The sequence below is a fragment of the Pimephales promelas genome, chromosome 9 (genome assembly GCF_988280905.1).
Source record: "Pimephales promelas chromosome 9, fPimPro1.hap1.1, whole genome shotgun sequence".
Taxonomy (NCBI): Eukaryota; Metazoa; Chordata; class Actinopteri; order Cypriniformes; family Leuciscidae; genus Pimephales; species Pimephales promelas.
This window is the reverse complement of record NC_142777.1, coordinates 15182753-15202463: the sequence shown is the minus strand read 5'-3', so window position 1 is coordinate 15202463 and position 19711 is coordinate 15182753. Positions and strand designations below refer to the sequence as shown.

At 38.1% G+C, this 19711-nt stretch overlaps 1 protein-coding gene across 1 annotated transcript; it reads left to right on the top strand.

Annotated features, from left to right (window-relative positions):
- The first annotated feature begins 761 nt into the window (after positions 1–761).
- On the top strand, positions 762–19531 carry ssrp1a (structure specific recognition protein 1a). Its single transcript, XM_039648989.2, has 18 exons — positions 762–956; positions 1511–1566; positions 2105–2290; positions 3028–3133; positions 3887–4080; positions 4162–4262; positions 6196–6325; positions 7945–8048; positions 8124–8252; positions 8848–9069; positions 9776–9848; positions 12224–12353; positions 15331–15376; positions 15470–15605; positions 15873–16040; positions 18273–18370; positions 18795–18957; positions 19038–19531. Exons 2-18 carry the CDS (start codon positions 1513–1515, stop codon positions 19107–19109), a joined length of 2112 nt encoding a protein of 703 aa, XP_039504923.2. The 5' UTR covers positions 762–956; positions 1511–1512; the 3' UTR covers positions 19110–19531.
- The last annotated feature ends 180 nt before the right edge of the window (positions 19532–19711 follow it).

Below are 19711 nucleotides of genomic sequence, written 5' to 3'. Positions count from 1 at the left end.
ATAGATAGATAGATAGATAGATAGATAGATAGATAGATAGATAGATAGATAGATAGATAGATAGATAGATAGATAGATAGATAGATAGATAGATAGATAGATAGATAGATTGATTATAATATGAGATAAAGCTGGTTAAACCTGAACAACAGAGCCATTACAAAGGAAATGTTCATATTGTTTCAGGAATCCATCACATTTTTTATTGCTAGTTAGATAGCCTAAACTAAAAGTTTTAAGCGTCAATCAGAAAATGTGAGAGACTTTAGGTGTCACGGTGTGGTCTGGATAACAAAACGGCAGACAGGCAGACTTTAGTTTTTTTCTTATTAAGAAGAGAAAAACACTAAAGTCATGTTTATTAAACATGTATTGTACAAAATTATTCAGCATTTAGAAACCCACCAGTTGCAGGATGTCAAAGATGTGAGGGAACGAATATAAACTTTATTTTAATATTCAATTATTATTATTATTATTATTATTATTTGAGGTTTATTTTAATTTAATTTAATTAAGCAGTTTTGTTCATAGCCTATTAATAACACCTTTTTAATATTAAATAATTAAATGAGCTTAAATATTTTATTTCGTTAAGTTACAATCATAGCAGGCTAATTATATATGCAAAACCACATTTTAAATGTTTTTACTTTCAAAATGTAAAATATATAATACAGTAGTCATTAAAGCAAATGAGTTTTTACGGGAAATAATTTCTGTAAAATATTTTTAAAATGTCAGGAACATGTGAGTGCGGAGCGGTGCGGAGTCATGGAAACGCGTGACCCTTCAACACTTCTTCCGGGTTACTGTCTTTCTTCAGAACCCGGAGGTTTGACGCGGGAAACAGGAGAATAGAAGAGCTTGATCATTGCAGTTGTTTGTGTTTTCATCAAATTTCTTCAACACCGGGAAGCACGCTTATACGTTCATAAAGTCGTTCTTCACCCAAAGTAAGTGCGAAATACGTTTGTATAATGTACTGATGATGATCTTAAATCAAGCCGGCTGAATGAATCTCGCTCGCTCCACATGTACTGAGTGTGCGAACACTGGTGGTGGTGTCCCAAAATACAACGAGCTTTCCTACATAGACTAGACAGCGTGTTATGTGCTCATTAGCGCTTTCGAACCCCCTTAAATTACCTCTAGATTTCAACCGTTAAACCATAGAATGTAAAAAGAATATTTTGAAACACACGGTTACTAAAATGCTGTAACGTTAACTTAAGCAGATCAGTAAATTTGAGACACGACCACTGATGAGGGAGAAACACTAGCAACTCCCTTTCTCAATAATTGGACATACAGCTCGTGAATTAAAGCCTTCAGAGCAAGACTAGCTGATATAAATCACTTCTTTATGAATGCGTGCTGAATTCGGAACCGCATGTTAGTGTACTACTTTTTAGACATTACCTTTCCATGGTAGAAGTAGTACGAGTAGTATACTAGTATGCGGTTCCCGTGTTATTTCTGTGTTGATATTAATATTTATATTTTACAGAGATGGGAGACACTCTGGAGTTTAATGACATCCATCAAGAGTCGAAGGGATCTTGGGTAAGGTGACATTAACTTTCACTCGAAAATGAGAAAACACACAGCAAAGAGTGGAGTGACCCCTAGGTGTCGCAGTTTGACCTTTCACCTCCTCACCAGAACATGGCTGTGTTTAGATGAGAATACTTGCACTCGTCTGAATACTGTTTAGTGCTTACTATCTCCACCCTAATAAAGCTTCATTTTTGATGCACTCATTTCAAAGGCCTCTAAATTATCAACTGAAAAATTATCGCGATTAATCGCATCCAAAATAAAAGTCTGTGTTTACATAATATATGTATGTGTAGTGTGTGTATAATTATTTTGTATATATACACACATAGGCATGTATATTTTTACAAAAAATGTTTTATTAATATATTCAAATATTTATACTTATGTATAATATTTATTTTATATATAAAGTATATACATGCAAATATTTCTTAAATATATACATGCATGTGTATGTATTTAAATATATAAATAATTATACATTATATATATATATATATTTGCTCTCCACACATTTCTTTCTGTCTTTGTTTGTTGTCAGAACGATGGGCGTCTGAAGTTCAGCAAGCAGTCTGTGGTCTATAAAAGCCATAAAACGGGGAAGGTGGACAGTATCCCGGGGCCCGAACTCTCTGAGGCGCAGTGGCGTCGGGTCTGCCTGGGTCACGGGATCAAACTGGTCACCAGCACTGGACACATCTACAAATACGACGGCTTCAAAGACACAGTGAGTGTGTTGGGCAAACAATAGTTGACCGATCAGAGCTGCATATCCATAAATGTAACATATTTTAATGCTGAAATGTGTGTGTGTAATTCAAGATGTTAAGGAATGCTTTTCTCCCGGGGTTAATCACTGGCCTCCAATATAATGGATTTGCTCTGTATGTGTGTGTTTGTATGAAGTCACTGTGTGTGTGGTGTTTATTATTAAGCAGTGTACCGTAACTCCGGAGGAATCTGTTACATATAACATAGACAAAGTTGACATGAGTGTGTATTTGTTTGCTGTGTATTTAGATATGTTGTTTAACAGCCAACTTTAAACCAGCGTTGTCATTGTCTTTACATTTGGGGAAAAAAGGCAATATGTTGAGGATCAGGGAATGCTGGTTTGTGTAATGTTGAAGTGATGGGATTCTGTAGCCCAGCGCCAAGCTCATTAGCGCATACACACACACACACACACACACACACACACACACACACCTGGTGGAGTGACATGTGGAAGCGATTGTGCAGTGCTGGATAAATAAACGAGCTGATTGAGCGTGCTCCACATCAGCCTCCGGCCGGATTACACACACCTCCACCGTCCCAGCGGGCCGAGCGCCGCTGCCAACTCTCTTTATTAATGAACCCAGGGCTGGATGAGAAAGAGAGTCAGGGGAAGTGAGGCATTAACTCTGTTTATCTCTTCCCTCTCTTGCTCTCTCCTTCCTTATTGCTTCCCCCCTCCTGTAGGATTTTGAGAAAATCTCTGCGTTTTTTAAAGCGAACTACAAATTGGAGTTGGCAGAGAAGGATATGTGTGTGAAGGGCTGGAATTGGGGCACCGCCAAATTTTCAGGTACACACACCTATCTACACATGCTACTAGTAATTCATGAAATTAAAATTATTGCTGATAACTGAATGTAACTGATAACTCAATGACTAATGTGAAAGTTATGTAATGTCAAAATTGTTGTTAAATTTGTATTTTTAACATGAAAATGTAGTGTGCATTGTGGAATTTAATCTACAGTACTATAGATGGATACCAACAGTATCTACTGATGTTGATAAACTTATTGACCAATAACAATATGGTACCTATATATTCCAAAAACACAAGTCCACTATGTATTTGGATATTTCAAAACATATTCACAATAAATATATCCTCAGGCATCAAAATATTCAACTATGCTGTAGAAAAGATGGTAAATAAAAGTCAATAACTTTATTTCTTTTTTTTTTAAGTTAAATGTATTCAAGGATGTTCTTCTGAACAACAAATCCTGGAAAACTGTACGTTTCCATAAATATTAAGCTGCACAACTGTTTTCAACATTTAAAATAATAATAATAAATGTTTCCTGATGATAAAATCATCATATTAGAATGATTTCTGAAGGATCATGTGACACTGAAGACTCGAGTAATGATGCTAAAAATTCAGCTTTGCATCACAGGAATGAATTGCATCTTCCTGATCCCAAAGTTTTGAATGGTATATTTAAAAAAATCTGCTTTTACGATAGTGAGGCTGAAATAAAAGTTAGACCAATCAAAAAACACTACTGTTGCCATGGTTACTGATATGTATGTGTGTGCTCAGGGTCTCTGCTGTCATTTGAGGTGAGCGAAAGTCCCGTCTTTGAGATCCCGCTGTCCAGCGTGTCCCAGTGTGCAACGGGAAAGAACGAGGTGACGGTGGAGTTCCATCAGAACGATGATGCGGAGGTGTCACTCATGGAGGTCCGCTTCTATGTCCCGCCCAACACTGGAGACGACGGCACAGACCCCGTGGAGGTGCGTGTGTATGCGAATGTGTTTGTCTCTGTCGGTTTGCGAGCAGCTGATGCTGATGATCTCTCTCTCGTTCTGACGTAGGCATTCGCTCAGAACGTCCTCTCAAAGGCAGACGTCATCCAAGCTACTGGAGATGCCGTGTGTATCTTTAAAGAACTTCAGTGCCTTACGCCGAGAGGAAGGCAAGTTGTGTCTTTTGTTATGACCATACACATCTTTGGCCAGAATGGTTGACTAGTTGTGAAAGGGGAAGTTCACCCAAACATGAATATCACTTTCATGTCATTCCAAACTAGTGTTGTCACGATACTGGAATTTCCAACTTTGATACGATACTTTGAAAAATATCGATATTCGAGACATAATAGATAAACATAAATTTTTCAGGTGGGTCTAACAGTAGTATTCAGGTAATAAATACTAAAGAATTTTGATTGAGTAATCAAATGTAAAAATTAATTGATTATTTTTTAATAGAATATTTAGTCTGAGCGCGAAACCTTTCGGGAATGAGTAAAATTATACGCTATGCAAGCACTACTCAATGGTAGCGAATGAGACGAGAGAGTGAAAGGAGGCGGGTGTGTTACTTCGCTGTCCGAAAGAAGAGCGAGGAGATGGTCCTCACTGCAGAACATGAAATCCATGGGGAGGAGTCAGATCCAGATCCAACTCCTCCCACCTTACAGTTCCTCCCCCTAAACCTACACAACTCCACCCCCTGATCTCTAAACTCACCCCTAAACCTACCAAACTCCACCCCCTGATCCCTAAACCACCCCTAAACCTACCAAACTCCACCCCCTGATCAGTAAACACACCCCTAAACCTACCAAACTCCACCCCCTGATCCCTAAACCTACCAAACTCCACCCCCTGATCCCACCTACCAAACTCCACCCCCTGATCCCTAAACCACCCCTAAACCTACACAACTCCACCCCCTGATCCCTAAACCACCCCTAAACCTACCAAACTCCACCCCCTGATCAGTAAACCCACCCCTAAACCTACCAAACTCCACCCCCTGATCAGTAAACCCACCCCTAAACCTACCAAACTCCACCCCCTGATCAGTAAACCCACCCCTAAACCTACCAAACTCCACCCCCTGATCCCTAAACCCACCCCTAAACCTACCAAACTCCACCCCTGATCAGTAAACCCACCCCTAAACCTACCAAACTCCACCCCCTGATCAGTAAACCCACCCCTAAACCTACCAAACTCCACCCCCTGATCCCTAAACCCACCCCTAAACCTACCAAACTCCACCCCCTGATCAGTAAACCCACCCCTAAACCTACCAAACTCCACCCCCTGATCCCTAAACCCACCCCTAAACCTACCAAACTCCACCCCCTGATCCCTAAACCTACCAAACTCCACCCCCTGATCTCTAAACCCACCCCTAAACCTACACTACTCCACCCCTCAGATCTGGATTCGACTCCGCCCCCTGGATCTCGTGTACTGCAATGAGGTGCTACTGAGAGAGAGTCAGAATGCGCAGTTTGGTATCCGTCAAGTCACCTTTATCTATATATCGCTTTCAACAATATAGCTTGTTTCAAAGCAGCTTTACAGTGATAATAGGAAATTACTGTAACAGAGATTGTTTCAGCTTTACAGCAGCTCTAGAGTAAAGTTATTGTCCAGCTAAAGTTAGTTTTGATTGGTTGATTGATTGATTCTTTGATTGATTCCATTGTAAAGACCATTAGTAATTAACTTAGGGGGCCTCTAACACGACACTAACAGAAAACACTCGCTCCGGCCCGTTCATCAGCACAAAACAGTGCCTGGTGTCTCGATTAGTGCAGATAAGAAGTATTGGATGAGTTTCAGATATTTCAGTTTTGATGCATAACATCCATATTGCTTGATTGCAAGGTTCGTTTTTAAGCGTCAAATAATTGTTTCCAAAAGAAGTCTTATGATCATCATGAGGGTGAGTAAATTGAAAGTTTTCATTCTTGTGTGAACTATCCCTTTAAGGCTGACTGACTTGTTGATTTTGAATGTTGTTATACTTTGTGTTAAGCTCTGCGTGTCTCAAAGTGATGCACGTGTATATGAGTCTTCTGTTTGGCTCAGTTAGTGTTTCTCTTTCAGGTATGATATTCGTATCTACCCCTCCTTCCTGCACCTGCATGGTAAGACTTTTGACTATAAGATCCCCTACACCACTGTCCTGCGTCTCTTCCTGCTGCCACACAAGGACCAGAGGCAGATGTTCTTTGTGGTGAGTTGTGTGTTTTTATGTGCTGCTCCCCACCAGCAAGGTTATAATCGTTAACGAAAAGAACCAAAAAAACTAAAGCTAGGTGGGAAAAAACATTGTCGTTAACTGAAATAAAAATAAAATGAGGCATTACTAAAAACGATAACTAACAGGGGTGTAACGATATTCGAACTGAACCGGAAAAACGTGATACTGAACGAATTCGAATCGCGATACTCTCATTGTGTACCGAACACGCCCCGCCCCGCCCCGCCCCGCCCGGCTCAATGGACCTCATGTCTTTTGTGTACAGTACAAAACGAATTCAGTTTTGTAGCATAACCACCATTAACACCAAATAACAAGCTCCGTGTTTTGTTACTTTCGATGATACGCAAGGTGTATTCTTTCCAATTCTGTCTATTTGATCACGAAATCCAAACAATAAATGGTGTTTTGGCGCTCTGATGTGGTGTGACAGATCGCTGTAGGCCTACTAGGCTCCTCATTTCAAACGGCAGCACGCTGCGCGAGTAAATGTGTCTCTTCCTCAGTTACAGAATGGACACCTGAAGGTTTGTTGAAAGATGCAGTACTTACTGAAAGGCATCATAACTCGTGTAATCGCTCAACCAGTGTTTCAGCCGCGGAAAGACGTCAATAAAACAGCATAGCTTGTCACTAGCATTATATTTACCTCAACAGGCAAGTGATTCAGTGTCCAACTTCCTATAAATGAACTCTTGCACTAAATAAATGCACTATGTTAGCCTATATATATTAGATTTTTCTTAACCTGTTAATGATGTCTTGATTATTTAATGTATGTTTAAAAAATCTTTCATGAAATTGACAACTGTGAATTATTATATTTCAATAAAAAATTTGAGTAAAAAACAAGTCAATGCAAAAACTGCCTTATGTTCAGTTTACATGTTTTCACACAATGTGTTGTGTGTTGATTATTATATCTAAAAAAATAAATAGCATCTGAATTTAGGTTAAAAGTCTAGGCTACAACCTTAAATGTTATAGTAATGTGCGGCTCCCTATATAGTTTACAGCATTAGCAGATTTTTTTTAATACTTGTGAAACGTTTAACTGTAACTGTTTAAAGTTATGGAGCAACAGGATTGAAGTTAATCTATCTTAAATGTAAATTAAATCCAGGATCAAATTTAGATTTAAATTTAATCCTGCTTAGTTTAAAGTTCAGTCAGTGCAACAGAATTATTAAATAAACCTCGATTTAAGATTAATACTTGTTGTTGCAACCCACTCTTAAAATTTGATGTTAAAAAAACCCAAAACCCAGTGTTCATGTGAATGTCAATCAGATTGCACCATTTAGGGTTCATATAAACAGAGCTTTCTGAATCAGATTCAGAAAGCTCTGTTTATATGAACCCTAAATGGTGCAATCTGATCTGAAAATGGTAAATAGTAGTTAGTAAATGCACCTAATGTGTCCCATGCTAAATAATGCGTCGGTGCTGCCGCCACCTGCTGGTTAAATGTTGCATCACGGGTTTATTCATTAAGAGCTCAGTAAATCTTAACATATGCTTTGTGAAAAGGCTGTTTCACGGTGATTTAGTCGGTTTGTTCTTGACCCAGTGTTGATCCTTTTATTTTCCAGATCAGTCTCGACCCGCCCATTAAGCAGGGTCAGACGCGTTATCATTTCCTCATCCTCCTCTTCTCCAAAGATGAAGACCTCAGTCTTGCTCTCAACATGAACGAGTAAGTGTCTGTCTGTCTCTCAGATGTTGACCTCCATTAGCTCTGCTGATGGCGTCTGTTTGTCTTCTCTCCTAGGGATGAGGTGGAGAAGCGTTTTGAAGGGAAGCTCAGTAAGAACATGTCTGGTCCGCTCTATGAGATCGTCAGCAGGGTCATGAAGGCTCTGGTCAACAGGAAGATCACAGTGCCTGGGAACTTCCAGGGGTAATGCACACAAGCAAATGCTCTTATAAAGATATTATGCTCTGCGTTTTTCTGTTTCTCATTAGGGGTGGGCGATATTCTAGTATTATTTCTATTGTGGTTGAATCGGCCAAACAACAGCGTCCGACTAGGGCCAACGATGCGGAAATACTGAAGAAACTAATAGTATAGGCTACTATTTTTACTTGAAATAGTAGTTAGATGCTAATATCACTTATTGCAAAGTAAATACTGGTCTTTTTACAGTTTAAATTGAATCTATTGCTAAGAAAATATAATGCAAATAGCCACTGCCTTATTTGCTTTGCTTTAAATTATAGATTGCTTTAAAGCAATTAGCTTTAAAGTATTAAACACGAAAAAAAAACAATCTCTTTCAATTCTTTTACTAGTCAACTAGTGTTTACTATAAAGTTACCCTCCTTGTCTGACCTTGTTATTACATATAGTAACAAAAAATGTTTGCCAAAATGTTGTGAATATAAATTGCTTATATTGCCCACCCATATTTCTCATATTCATAGTTCTTGTCAAGATCAAGTTTTGAAATGAAATGTCTTTACTGATGTCAGTTTTTGTCTCTCTGTGTGTGTAGTCACTCCGGGTCTCAGTGTATAACGTGTGCGTACAAGGCGAGCTCAGGGCTGCTGTATCCTCTGGAAAGAGGCTTTATCTATGTGCACAAGCCACCGGTTCACCTGCGCTTCGAGGAGATCTCCTGCGTTAACTTCGCCAGAGGAACAACCACCACTCGCTCCTTTGACTTCGAAATAGAGACCAAGCAGAAAAACCAGTTCACGTTCAGCAACATTGAGAGGTAAACTTAACTACATTACCCACAAACCATCACACTTTGCACTAGAAAACACACACAGCAGTGTCCTTCATCTCTCAATCATAAGAGAGAATGTCTTTCTCAACATTTCTGCAGTTTGCAGCAGCCTGTCCTGATCAGCAGCCATATCACCCTGTAGCCCAAGACTGGTGTCCCACTGAAGCTAAGCAGGGTTGACTCTGGTCATTACCTGGATGGGAGACTCAGAGGTGTTAGTGAGTGCAGCAGGGGGCGATCACTCTGTGGTCTGTGTGGGTCCTAATGCCCCAGTGTAGGGATGGGGACACCATACTGCCAAAAAGCACGTTAAACTGAGGTCCTGGCTTCCTGTGTTCATTAAAAATCCCAGGATGTCCTTCCAAAAAAAAAGAGTAGGGGTGTAACCCCAGCATCCTGGCCATATTTGCCCAGTGACTTCTGTCCGTCATGGCCTCCTAATTATCCCCATATACTGAGTGGCTTCATCACCGTCTCCTCCACCAGTAAGCTGGTGTGTGGTGGGCGTTCTGGCGCAATATGGCTGCCATGATCGCATCATCTAGGTGGTTGAGGAGATTCCCCCCAAAGCACTTTGAGTACCTAGAAAAGTGCTTTTTAAATGTAATAAATTATTGTTATTAACTAGGCATAAGCGTCAAGTCTTTCCTGTCCTCACAAATGACGATCACGTCTCTTCTGTCTTGTGTAGGGAAGAATATGGAAAGCTTTTCGACTTTGTCAATGCCAAGAAACTGAACATCAAGAACAGAGGATTTAAAGAGGTATGTTGTGTTTCAAACATTCATTTCGGGTTTGAGCCAAAATGCACAAAAGAATTATGCACAGTCTATGCTTTATAATCAAAATCAATTGCATTAGAGTTAAAAATTATATGTCTGCATTTGCTGTATGGAAAAGTCAAGGCGCCGGAAGCAAATTATATTTAGAGCAAGAATTTATCTAAAAATAAAAATTCTACAGTTTTTCACTAAACAAAGGAATTTATTTTGAATTAAATTACCGTTTAAAAGATTAGGATCAGCAATATGTATATTTATTTTTTATTTTTTTTTTGCAAAGGAATGTAGTGTGGAAATTGCAGTAAATTGCGACAGACAACTTCTCACTTTGAGCACACGAACGCGTGTGTCGTTTATTATTAGAAAGAAAACATAATAATAGCAAATGGCGCTGACATGCGTCCCACGTGAACACACGTTCAGAGCATTTAAAGGGAACGCGATCCCTGAACAGTCGTGAAGAACAGAGTGCTGTGTTTACAACCAACAGTGTATAGAACTACGCTTAACAAAGGTGAATTATGAATCTTGCATTCACCACAGTAGCTTGTATTCTGCAAGGGCACATTAATTCTTCAAAAGGGACATTAAAGGCATTTATAATGTTTCAAAACATTTTTTTTCCAAACATACTTTTTTGTTAACCTTTTGATTAATCAAAGAATCCCTCAGTTTCCACAACTTTAAGCAGCACAACATTTTTCGACATTAATAACTAGGGCTGGGTAATAAATATCGATTTCTCGATATTAATCGATTCTCATTTTTACGAACCGATATCGATTCTTAAATCTCAAGAATCGATTAGTCATCCTGTTTCATTTGAATGAATGGATCATTGTATCGCGGCTGCGCGCATCCAAAAAAATCGCGATAATCTTTGTCCTTTGTTACTATTGATATGAAACAAAGTCTCAATTTTCAAATTACGTCCATTTTCTTTAGAAATTCAAAAACATAAATAGCAATTTGGCGCTGTGGCGCAGCTCAAGAGAAGCAGCAGTGCTGATCTCTCTTCCGGTTTAATAATATCAGTCACAGCGCCAAATAAACATGAATGAGCATCTGAAAGTGTGTTAAAAGATAGAGTACAACTTGTAAGCTTGTAATCAATGTCATGTATCGTCATATTTACCTCAGAAGGAGGTAAGGAGAGGAGCATTTTGCTAAATATATGCACCATATTACATATGCATTAAAATCTTAATGTTCTTCAGTATTTAATGCATATTTGAATAAATCTGGCAAGTTTTTATGACAGTCACCATTTAAATGTTTATATTTCATATAATCTTCTTATTATAAAAATAAATAAAAGTGTTTGTATAGCTACAAAAAAGTTAATTATTACCTTTATATTAGGCTAATGAAGTCAAGTAGGTTACAACTAGACTCCCATAGTTTACAGCATTAGTTAAGAGATTTGATTCCCTTAAGAAAAATGGCCATTTATTGTAACTGATATCCAAAATAATCGATATTGAATCGTAATCGAATCGAATTGTGAAATTTGTCTCAATACCCAGCCCTATTAATAACTTGAGCAGCAAATCGTCATATAAGAGTTATTTCTGAAGGATCGTGTGACACTGAAGACTGGAGTAATGATATTTAAAATATATTAAAATACTAAACCTTGAATAAAACCTTGAGTACCATTAAAACGTATGCATGTTTGTATGAGTTTGGCTTCTTCTGTTCCTCCATGCTTTCAAACCGGCGCCTGAGTGTGAGACGTCATAAATCTGCAGGAGTGCCATATTAGCACTTTGTTCAGAGCAGAAATGCAATTACATTTTAATGCCCTGTAATGCAATCAATCATCAGTAACCATAACTGCTGTACAATGAGTACTCTGCTTAATCACATTATTGTAATTATGACTTAACTTGATCGCAATACTGCTTTAATCACAAAAGTGAATGGAAACAACCTGTGATGTTTTTCATTTCCTAATTTTCTTTTTTCCTTGAGGTTGTGCTTGTTCTGATAGGTGTTAGTGATCATGTTTTGTTCAAGTCAATAAATCTGAGTTATAATTGAAGAAGTTATGTTAGGAGCTTTTTCTCAGGGCACACCCGAATGTACGCGTATGCAGCGTTAACGCATGGATGAATGCGCAGTACGAAACTGGTCTTAACTAAATAAGCAATCCATTCTGTTGATGGATTCGCACTCTTGGGAATAAGCAGGAAGTGTGTTTGGACCTCTAATTCTATGATCCGGACTCTGTGTGTGTTTATACTAAAGTGCCCCTGATGGTGACACTTTTACTACATTAACTTCCTATGGACAGCAGCAGCATACCCAGTAATGTGTTGATTCGCATGATTTATCGAACTGTTTGTGTGTGCTAGGGCATGAAAGGAGGAGAAGGCTACAGTGACTCTGATGAAGACCAGCATGACGCTTACTTGGAGAGGATGAAACAAGAGGGCAAGATCAGAGAGGAGGGAGACGGCAGCGATGAATCCGAGGGCGATAGCGGTAATGACACACCACAACTAAAACACAAGATGCCAACTTTCTTTTTCAATACATTAAATTGGTGCTTTACCTTGAGGAAATATTTCTTGTGATCCTCTGTTGGTAAAACGTCAAATTTGAGAGAGAAAAAACGTATTGGGTTGGTAGGTGCTACATTTTTCACCCAAAAATGGAAATTCTGTCATCATTTACTCACCCACATGTTGTTCCAAACCTGTATGAGTTTCTTTCTTCTGTTGAACACAAATTAATATATTTTAAAGAATGTCAATAACCAAACAGTTGATGGTCCCCATTGACTTCCATGGTATAATTTTATAACTTATTTCCTATAAATTCAAACAAATGTTTAAAGAAAATTATTAGTTTCATCTTATTACTTACGGTTACTAGGTTGAAACTTGAGCTTGACTAATGCAGTCAACACTGCTGTTATCGATTTTCCTATCCTCAAACCTAACTATTTTATATTTTTCTCCCTTAGACTAACTATTCTAGTTTGCCGTATGTGCTAGCACATCTAAATATAATTGATGTTAGCTACATTCATACGTTAGAGTCTCCAGTCGACTATAACATCCAGAGCCGATAATCTAACTTACTTGTTCTCTTGCTGCGCAGCTTTAAAGAAACTTGCTGACTTTTTGGGACTTTAGCTTATTCACCGTATCCCCCAGAGTTAGATAAGTCCATGCATACCTTTAAGTCCTTAATAAGTCCTTACATACCATACCTAGCTTAGCACAAAGACTGGATGTAAATGGCTACAGCTAGCATACTAATCCCAATGAATGACAAAATAATGCATACATTTTCCTATTTACATTTTGTGATTTGTATAGTCAGAGTGTACTGTCTGGTTGGGAGTCTCGAGCAGTTCTCAGAGAATATCCCAAAAAGAAGCAATAAACATGGCCGGTGGATCTCAGACAAATCCCATTGAAAATCCCCCGAGTAAACAAAAATACAAAAGTTTTATAGAAGAAGGTGTGGCAAAATGATATGACTACTTAATTTGATTGGTCCTTCGTTGACAAGCCCTTTGGTTACTAGGTAACCAAACTCTGTTTTTAGATTTGAATTTAGACACCTGTCTAGTTTCATTTCCCAAATTATGTTATTTACACACACTCAAAGTCACAAGTTTTCCATTGGTTTCGTACAGTACATTCTGTTCAAATGTTAGATGTTAAATTAGGTTAGATGTTTAATATATATAGTTGAAATTTTCCACCAAACTGCCATTGTGTAAATCTGAGATTTACTTGTTATCCCTTTATGCTGTAAAGCCCAAATTATATAAAAATCATCTGTTTTTTTTTTGTAATGGTTGGAAGTTGTATATTGTAAGTTATATAGTATAGTAGTTCCACATAAATATAGAAAAACATCTGCTTAAGCTCGTCAGGCCAAGCGTGAGTCAACCGAAAACACGGATCAACATCGGCAGAGCGTTTGAATTATGGAGAGACCTCCGCTATTTTTATTGTGATGAATTACAAGTTTTCAGATATGCTGAAATAAATAATGGTAAACTGTAATGAAATAGCAAGGTAAACTACAACATACATGAGACATGAAATGAACACAAAAGACTGTTTTAGGATAACAAAAAGTAGGTGCTTCAGGAAGTAACTTTTATTTTATTTACTAGATCTACTGTCTAACGTCCCATTACTATCATATTGTTTATAACACACATTTCCAGACACGTTCAGTACAGTAATTTTACTTCCTACGATCTTTGTCTAGTGTACTAACCTTATTCGTTATTATATTATACATTCACCTATGTTGACATTGCTGATTATGAAAGATACACAAATTGTTAGTGAAATACCTAATGCTAGATAACACCACAAATGTAACGTTATCATGGTACGAGTATGGTGCATTAGTTCAACGACAAGCTGAGAAAACTCAGTAGCCTATGATTGTAACGTTGCAGTGGGAGTTTACATGAGTTTCCAGCATGTTGTGTGATGCTTTCTCCGGTGTTGAAAGTCTCAGTGTGGCCGTGTGCCATGAGTGCTCGCTCTCTTGTGTTCGAGCACACGCAAGAGCACGAGCGCTCTTGTAAAAATTGGTTGTAATCTGAAACATCACCGATAGGGGCCGCTAAAAAAATACATAGAGCACCTTTAATCATTTAGCAGATGTTTTGTCCAAAGCCACTTCCAAATGAGAAGAACAATAGATGCTGTTAAACTACCAAAAGAGCATATATATATATGAAGAGTTCAGATGCAAAAGCCTCTAAATGCCATTTGAAATTTTCTTCTTTAATGATGATTTTTATCAAGCTTGTATATTTAAGTTCAGTAATTTCACTTAAATGGCAATGATAATTACCTATTAATTGTTATTTAAGTGAAATTACTGAACTTAAATATACAAGTTTGATAAAAATCATCATTAAAGAAGAAAATTTCAAATGGCATTTAGAGGCTTTTGCATCTGAACTCTTCATATATATATATATATATATATAGGCTGCCCCCCTGTATTTGACTCGCCGTTAGTTGACTAGAAGAGGTTTGGTCAAACAAAATTTTATTCGTCGGTTAGTCGCCGGAAAAAAATGAAGGAAGTGGTGAAATCACGATCATTAACGGCAGGAAATCCAAACTTTCGCCTATCATAAATTGACCTTGAATAGGCCTCATCACTTAAACATGTTTGTAGCAACTTTACAAGTCCGCTCGCTCTAATGTTAATTTAGATAAATGTACACTATAAAAGCCCACATAAGTGTTTTTGTGGAGAGCGCGCTTGCTTCATGACATGTAGGCGCCGGCACTAAAAAAGTGGACGGAAGTCATGTTATCAAATCAATTTAAGAAGAATACAGTCAAAAATAACAATTACAAAATGATCATATAAAAGCTAATTTTTAGAAAATTGCTTAAGTCAAGTAATGGATCCTCAAATTGTAAGCTGAATTCTGTTGTAGTTAACATCTAATATCTTCCTGTAGATGAGTCTTTCAACCCTGGGGAAGAGGATGACGACGTCCCAGAAGAGTAAGGGCTTTTAAACTTTTCTTTTCTTGATTTTTAGATGATTTGTCAATCTTTCACTCTAACAATATAATGTGTGTGTGTGTGTGTGTGCAGGTATGACAGTAACGCTTCAGCGAGTGCCAGCGAGGGAGAGGATGGTGACAGTGAAGATGAAGGACAGAAGAAAAAAGTTGAAAAGAAGCCCAAGAAAGTGGTGAAAGAGAAGAAAGAGAGAAAACCACGGAAAGAGGTCTTGGACCTTTTTTTTGCAACTTATCACTAATTAATCTGAAATATCAGTTTTTACGTTAAATATCAGTTTGTCTTAAAGAGTAAAGACATCAGAGAGATGCACATGCACCATGCCTGTTTGTTCTTGTCTGGTAAAAGTGCGCACGATAAACCTCACTGTGAAAAAAAAAACCTTAATACATTTACTGGCATCAGAAAACGAAACCCACGTTCCCCCAGCTTGTGCACTTTATTAAACCTCACTTCCTCTCTCTGTGGCCAACAGAAAAAGGTGAAAGACGCAGCTGCTCCTAAGAGGCCGATGAGCGCTTACATGCTGTGGCTGAACGGCAACAGAGAACGCATCAAGAGTGAGAATCCTGGGATATCGGTTACTGAAATCTCCAAGAAGGCTGGAGAAATGTGGAAGCAGCTGGGCAAAGACAGGAAAGAGGTCAGCTGCATTAAAATCACACACACACAATAAACAAAAAGTCTTCACAATCCCTAGGAGTAGTTCACTTTTAAAAAAAACTTCTGCTGATAATTTACTCACCCCCATGTCATCCAAGATGTTCATGTCTGTCTTTCTTCAGTCGAAAAGAAATTAAAGTTTTTGATGAAAACGTTCCAGCATTTTTCTCCATATAATGGACTTCAATGGGAACCAAACGGTTCAAGGTCCAAAAGACAGTTTCAGTGCAAATTGTTCAAAGGGCTTTAAACGATTCCAGACCATGAATGAGGGTCTAATCAAGCGTTCGTGACTCTCCTATTCGAACTCGTTCATCAGAATGAACAAATCTGTTCCGGAGTCAACTCGTTCATTTCGTTCGTTGAATGAACCAAATGACACGATAAAAGATTTGTTCATTTTGATAAACGAGTTCGAACAGGAGAATCACAAACGCACATCACAGAACAGAGCAAGGTGACCATTTGAGCTTATAAAACGTAGACTTTGTTATTATTATTTTTTTAAATGAGCGATCGTTTCGCTTGATAAGACCCTTATTCATCATCGGGGTATCGTTTAAAGCCCTTTGAACAGTTTGCACTGAAACTGTCTTTTGGACCTTGAACAGTTTGGTTCCCATTGAAGTCCATTATATGGAGAAAATACTGGAACGTTTTCATCAAAAACCTTAATTTCTTTTCGACTGAAGAAAGAAAGACATGGACATCTTGGATGACATATTGTACCTTTAAAAGACAACAGATTTTAGCGCTAGATCTCTTATTTAAAGGTTCTCTGAGCGATCCTGGGTGTTGACGTTCGGAATATTTTCAAACAAATCGGAGGCTAGCTAGACCCTCCCTCCTCCGCATCTCATCTCATCTCCTCCCCCTCCCTTCCGTGCTTCCTGAAATAATTGTGAACGTGCATAGTTCTAGCTAATTATATCCTTGTGTGGGTTTGGCGAACATAAGCGTCAATTTAGAAGAAAAAAAAAAACAATTTAACGTTACCCACCTGTCCAGCAAAATCAGAGCAACCTGAATGTCGGACTGGAAGCCCTTCTGCCGCCGGAGTTCTCGCCATCGTTCAAAAGCTTTGCTACCGATGTAAATTCGGAATTTCGCACATTCTTTATCCGACTCCTTCTTCTTTTTAATTTGTTCTTCAGAACGACGTCTATTTGGTCGTGTGTCGGCCATTTTTCAAACTTCCCTCTGATGCTTCTATCTCCTTCACACACACACCCCCTTCATGTGCACGCGCACTAACCCCCCAGACCCACCCTCAAATACTTCTTGCCAGTGATTGGCTGGAACACTGTTTGTTAGGTTTCGTGGTCCGGGTGAGACATGATTGTTTTTGTTGCCGTTTGTGGAGCCTGTGGTGTCTACAGAGACCGCGTTTTTTTTACAGTGTGTTTAGGGGACAGGCAAAAGTGACAAAAAAATGTTTTGGCCCCACATCGCTTAGAGAAACTTTAATAGCCAACTAAATTAATTCTCTGCTATGTTTTATTTATTTTTGTATTAGGTGTACAACTTTCAGATACAAAACGTCAGCTAAAATGATCTATAGACTATATGATTATAATCAGAGCATGTCCATGTGCGTCAGTGATTGATTTATGAGTTTATTACAGCATTTAAAGAGCACAGACCTATGCAGAGGGCATGCACGTGAAACGCCTTCTAAGAAATAGCCTACTTTCCTTTTCAGGAAAAGTATTGAAATCGCATTTCTTGACTTGGTATCGAAACAATAATTTTGTTGTAACGATACTAGTCTGTGCCACCTTTAGAGTGAAAATGTGTTGAGATTCGATTTAAGGAAAATGGCCATCAACATCCAGCACACACATATTACAGTGCCGTTATCAGTGGTCATATTAAAACATTAACATTTCTTAAAACGTATAGGCTAGCACAACTCTGACTTCCTCAATCAAAACGCATTGTTTAATGACTTTAGTTCTGTGGCAAGTTCCATGTTTTATGCATGAAGTCTAGTTTTCAGGAAAGTTACTTTCTTTCCTCCATATGCAGAGTGGTTTCTGCACCGCTGAATACATTCATCAGCCACTTACTGAATCATTTGTCTGTGGGTTGTTTTATCGTCCTGCAGACGGATGATTGAAGCATAAACTGATGCTGTTATAGAGTCAATTGACTTGTTGTTTATATGATTCAGCAGTATGTTTAGCTAAATGTCTCTTGTGTGTTTTTGCAGGAGTGGGACAAAAAAGCAGAAGAGGCCAAGAAACAATACGTGAAAGCCATGGAGGAGTACAAAAAGAGTGGAGGGGGAGGAGCGGCATCTGTTTCTAAGTGAGTCAACTATCTCTAAATCTCAAACACGCACTTTGTTAGTGTGCAAAAATGCTTTAACATGATTCTTTGTGTTGTATCAGGCAAGATATTACATATACCAAGAACTCACCAGATGAATCATACATTATAATTTTTTTTGTACATAGTGTGTTCTAATATGCTGATTTGTTGCTCAAGAAACACTTCTTTCTATTATCAATGTTATAAACCGTTGTGCTGCTTAATATTTTGGTGGAAATCCTGAGACATTTTCTGGATTCTTTGATGAATAGAAGGTATTTATGTGAGAGAAACCTTTTGAAATCTTAAAATTCGAAACGTCTTTACTCTTTTAATCAGTTTAATGTGTTCTTGGTGAACTAATATATAATGAAATCAACTGAGTGTTACTTATATTGACTGTCATCGCTTCTGCTTTTAGGGAAAAGAAAAAGAAAGGAGGGAAGGTGGAAGCTAAGAAAAAGAGTGTAGCTGAAAAGGAGAACAGGAAAGAAGGTGGAAACGAGAGCTTTAAGAGCAAAGAGTTCATCTCCAGCGAGGAGAGCTCATCTGAATCTGACAACGACAGAAGCGGCAAACGCAAGGTGTGTGAATGATGCGTTTCCTCTTGGGTTTATCAGTTATTTAGATTCGCATTCATTTAACCTGTCTTTATCTATTGCAGGCTTCTGATGATGATGATGAAGAGGAAGCCGCCTCCACACCAGCCAGCTCAGAGGAGTCAGGATCTGACTGATGTCACTGACGGCACAAAGACATTTCCACATCTCAGGTTTCACAAATGAATAATTGATGAGTACTTGGACCAAGACTTTCTGCTCCCATGCTGTTTGTGCTCCACACACGTTGTTTCACATATTTTTCCATTCAGACTGAGAACTTGGAAATAGTCCGGTAACATTTTTCCCTCCTCTGAGAGTGACACAAGAACTCTCCGGTTTTTATTTTATTTTACTCTTCTCCGGTTTTGGTAGACTGTCATGATTCAGGGAAGTGTGGATAGACCTGCTTGTTCAGGATTTTCTATTTTTTTTTTTTTTTTTTTCAAAATGGAAAGACTGCACTTCAGTAAATGTTTTGTTTGTTTCATTAAAATGTTTTGTATTTTTAGCTATCAAATTGTTAATCACTGTTTTGCAATAAAAGTTCAGTGAGTGATTAAGTGTGTGTGTGTGGTTCAAGTAAACCCTATATATATACAGTGTATATATATATATATATATATATATTTTTTTTTTTTTCTATTCTATGGCGAAGACTTTCTATGTTTGGCTTGTTAAAGGGATATTCCACTTTTTTTTTTACTTTTTTTTTTTGGAAATAGGCTCATTTTACAAC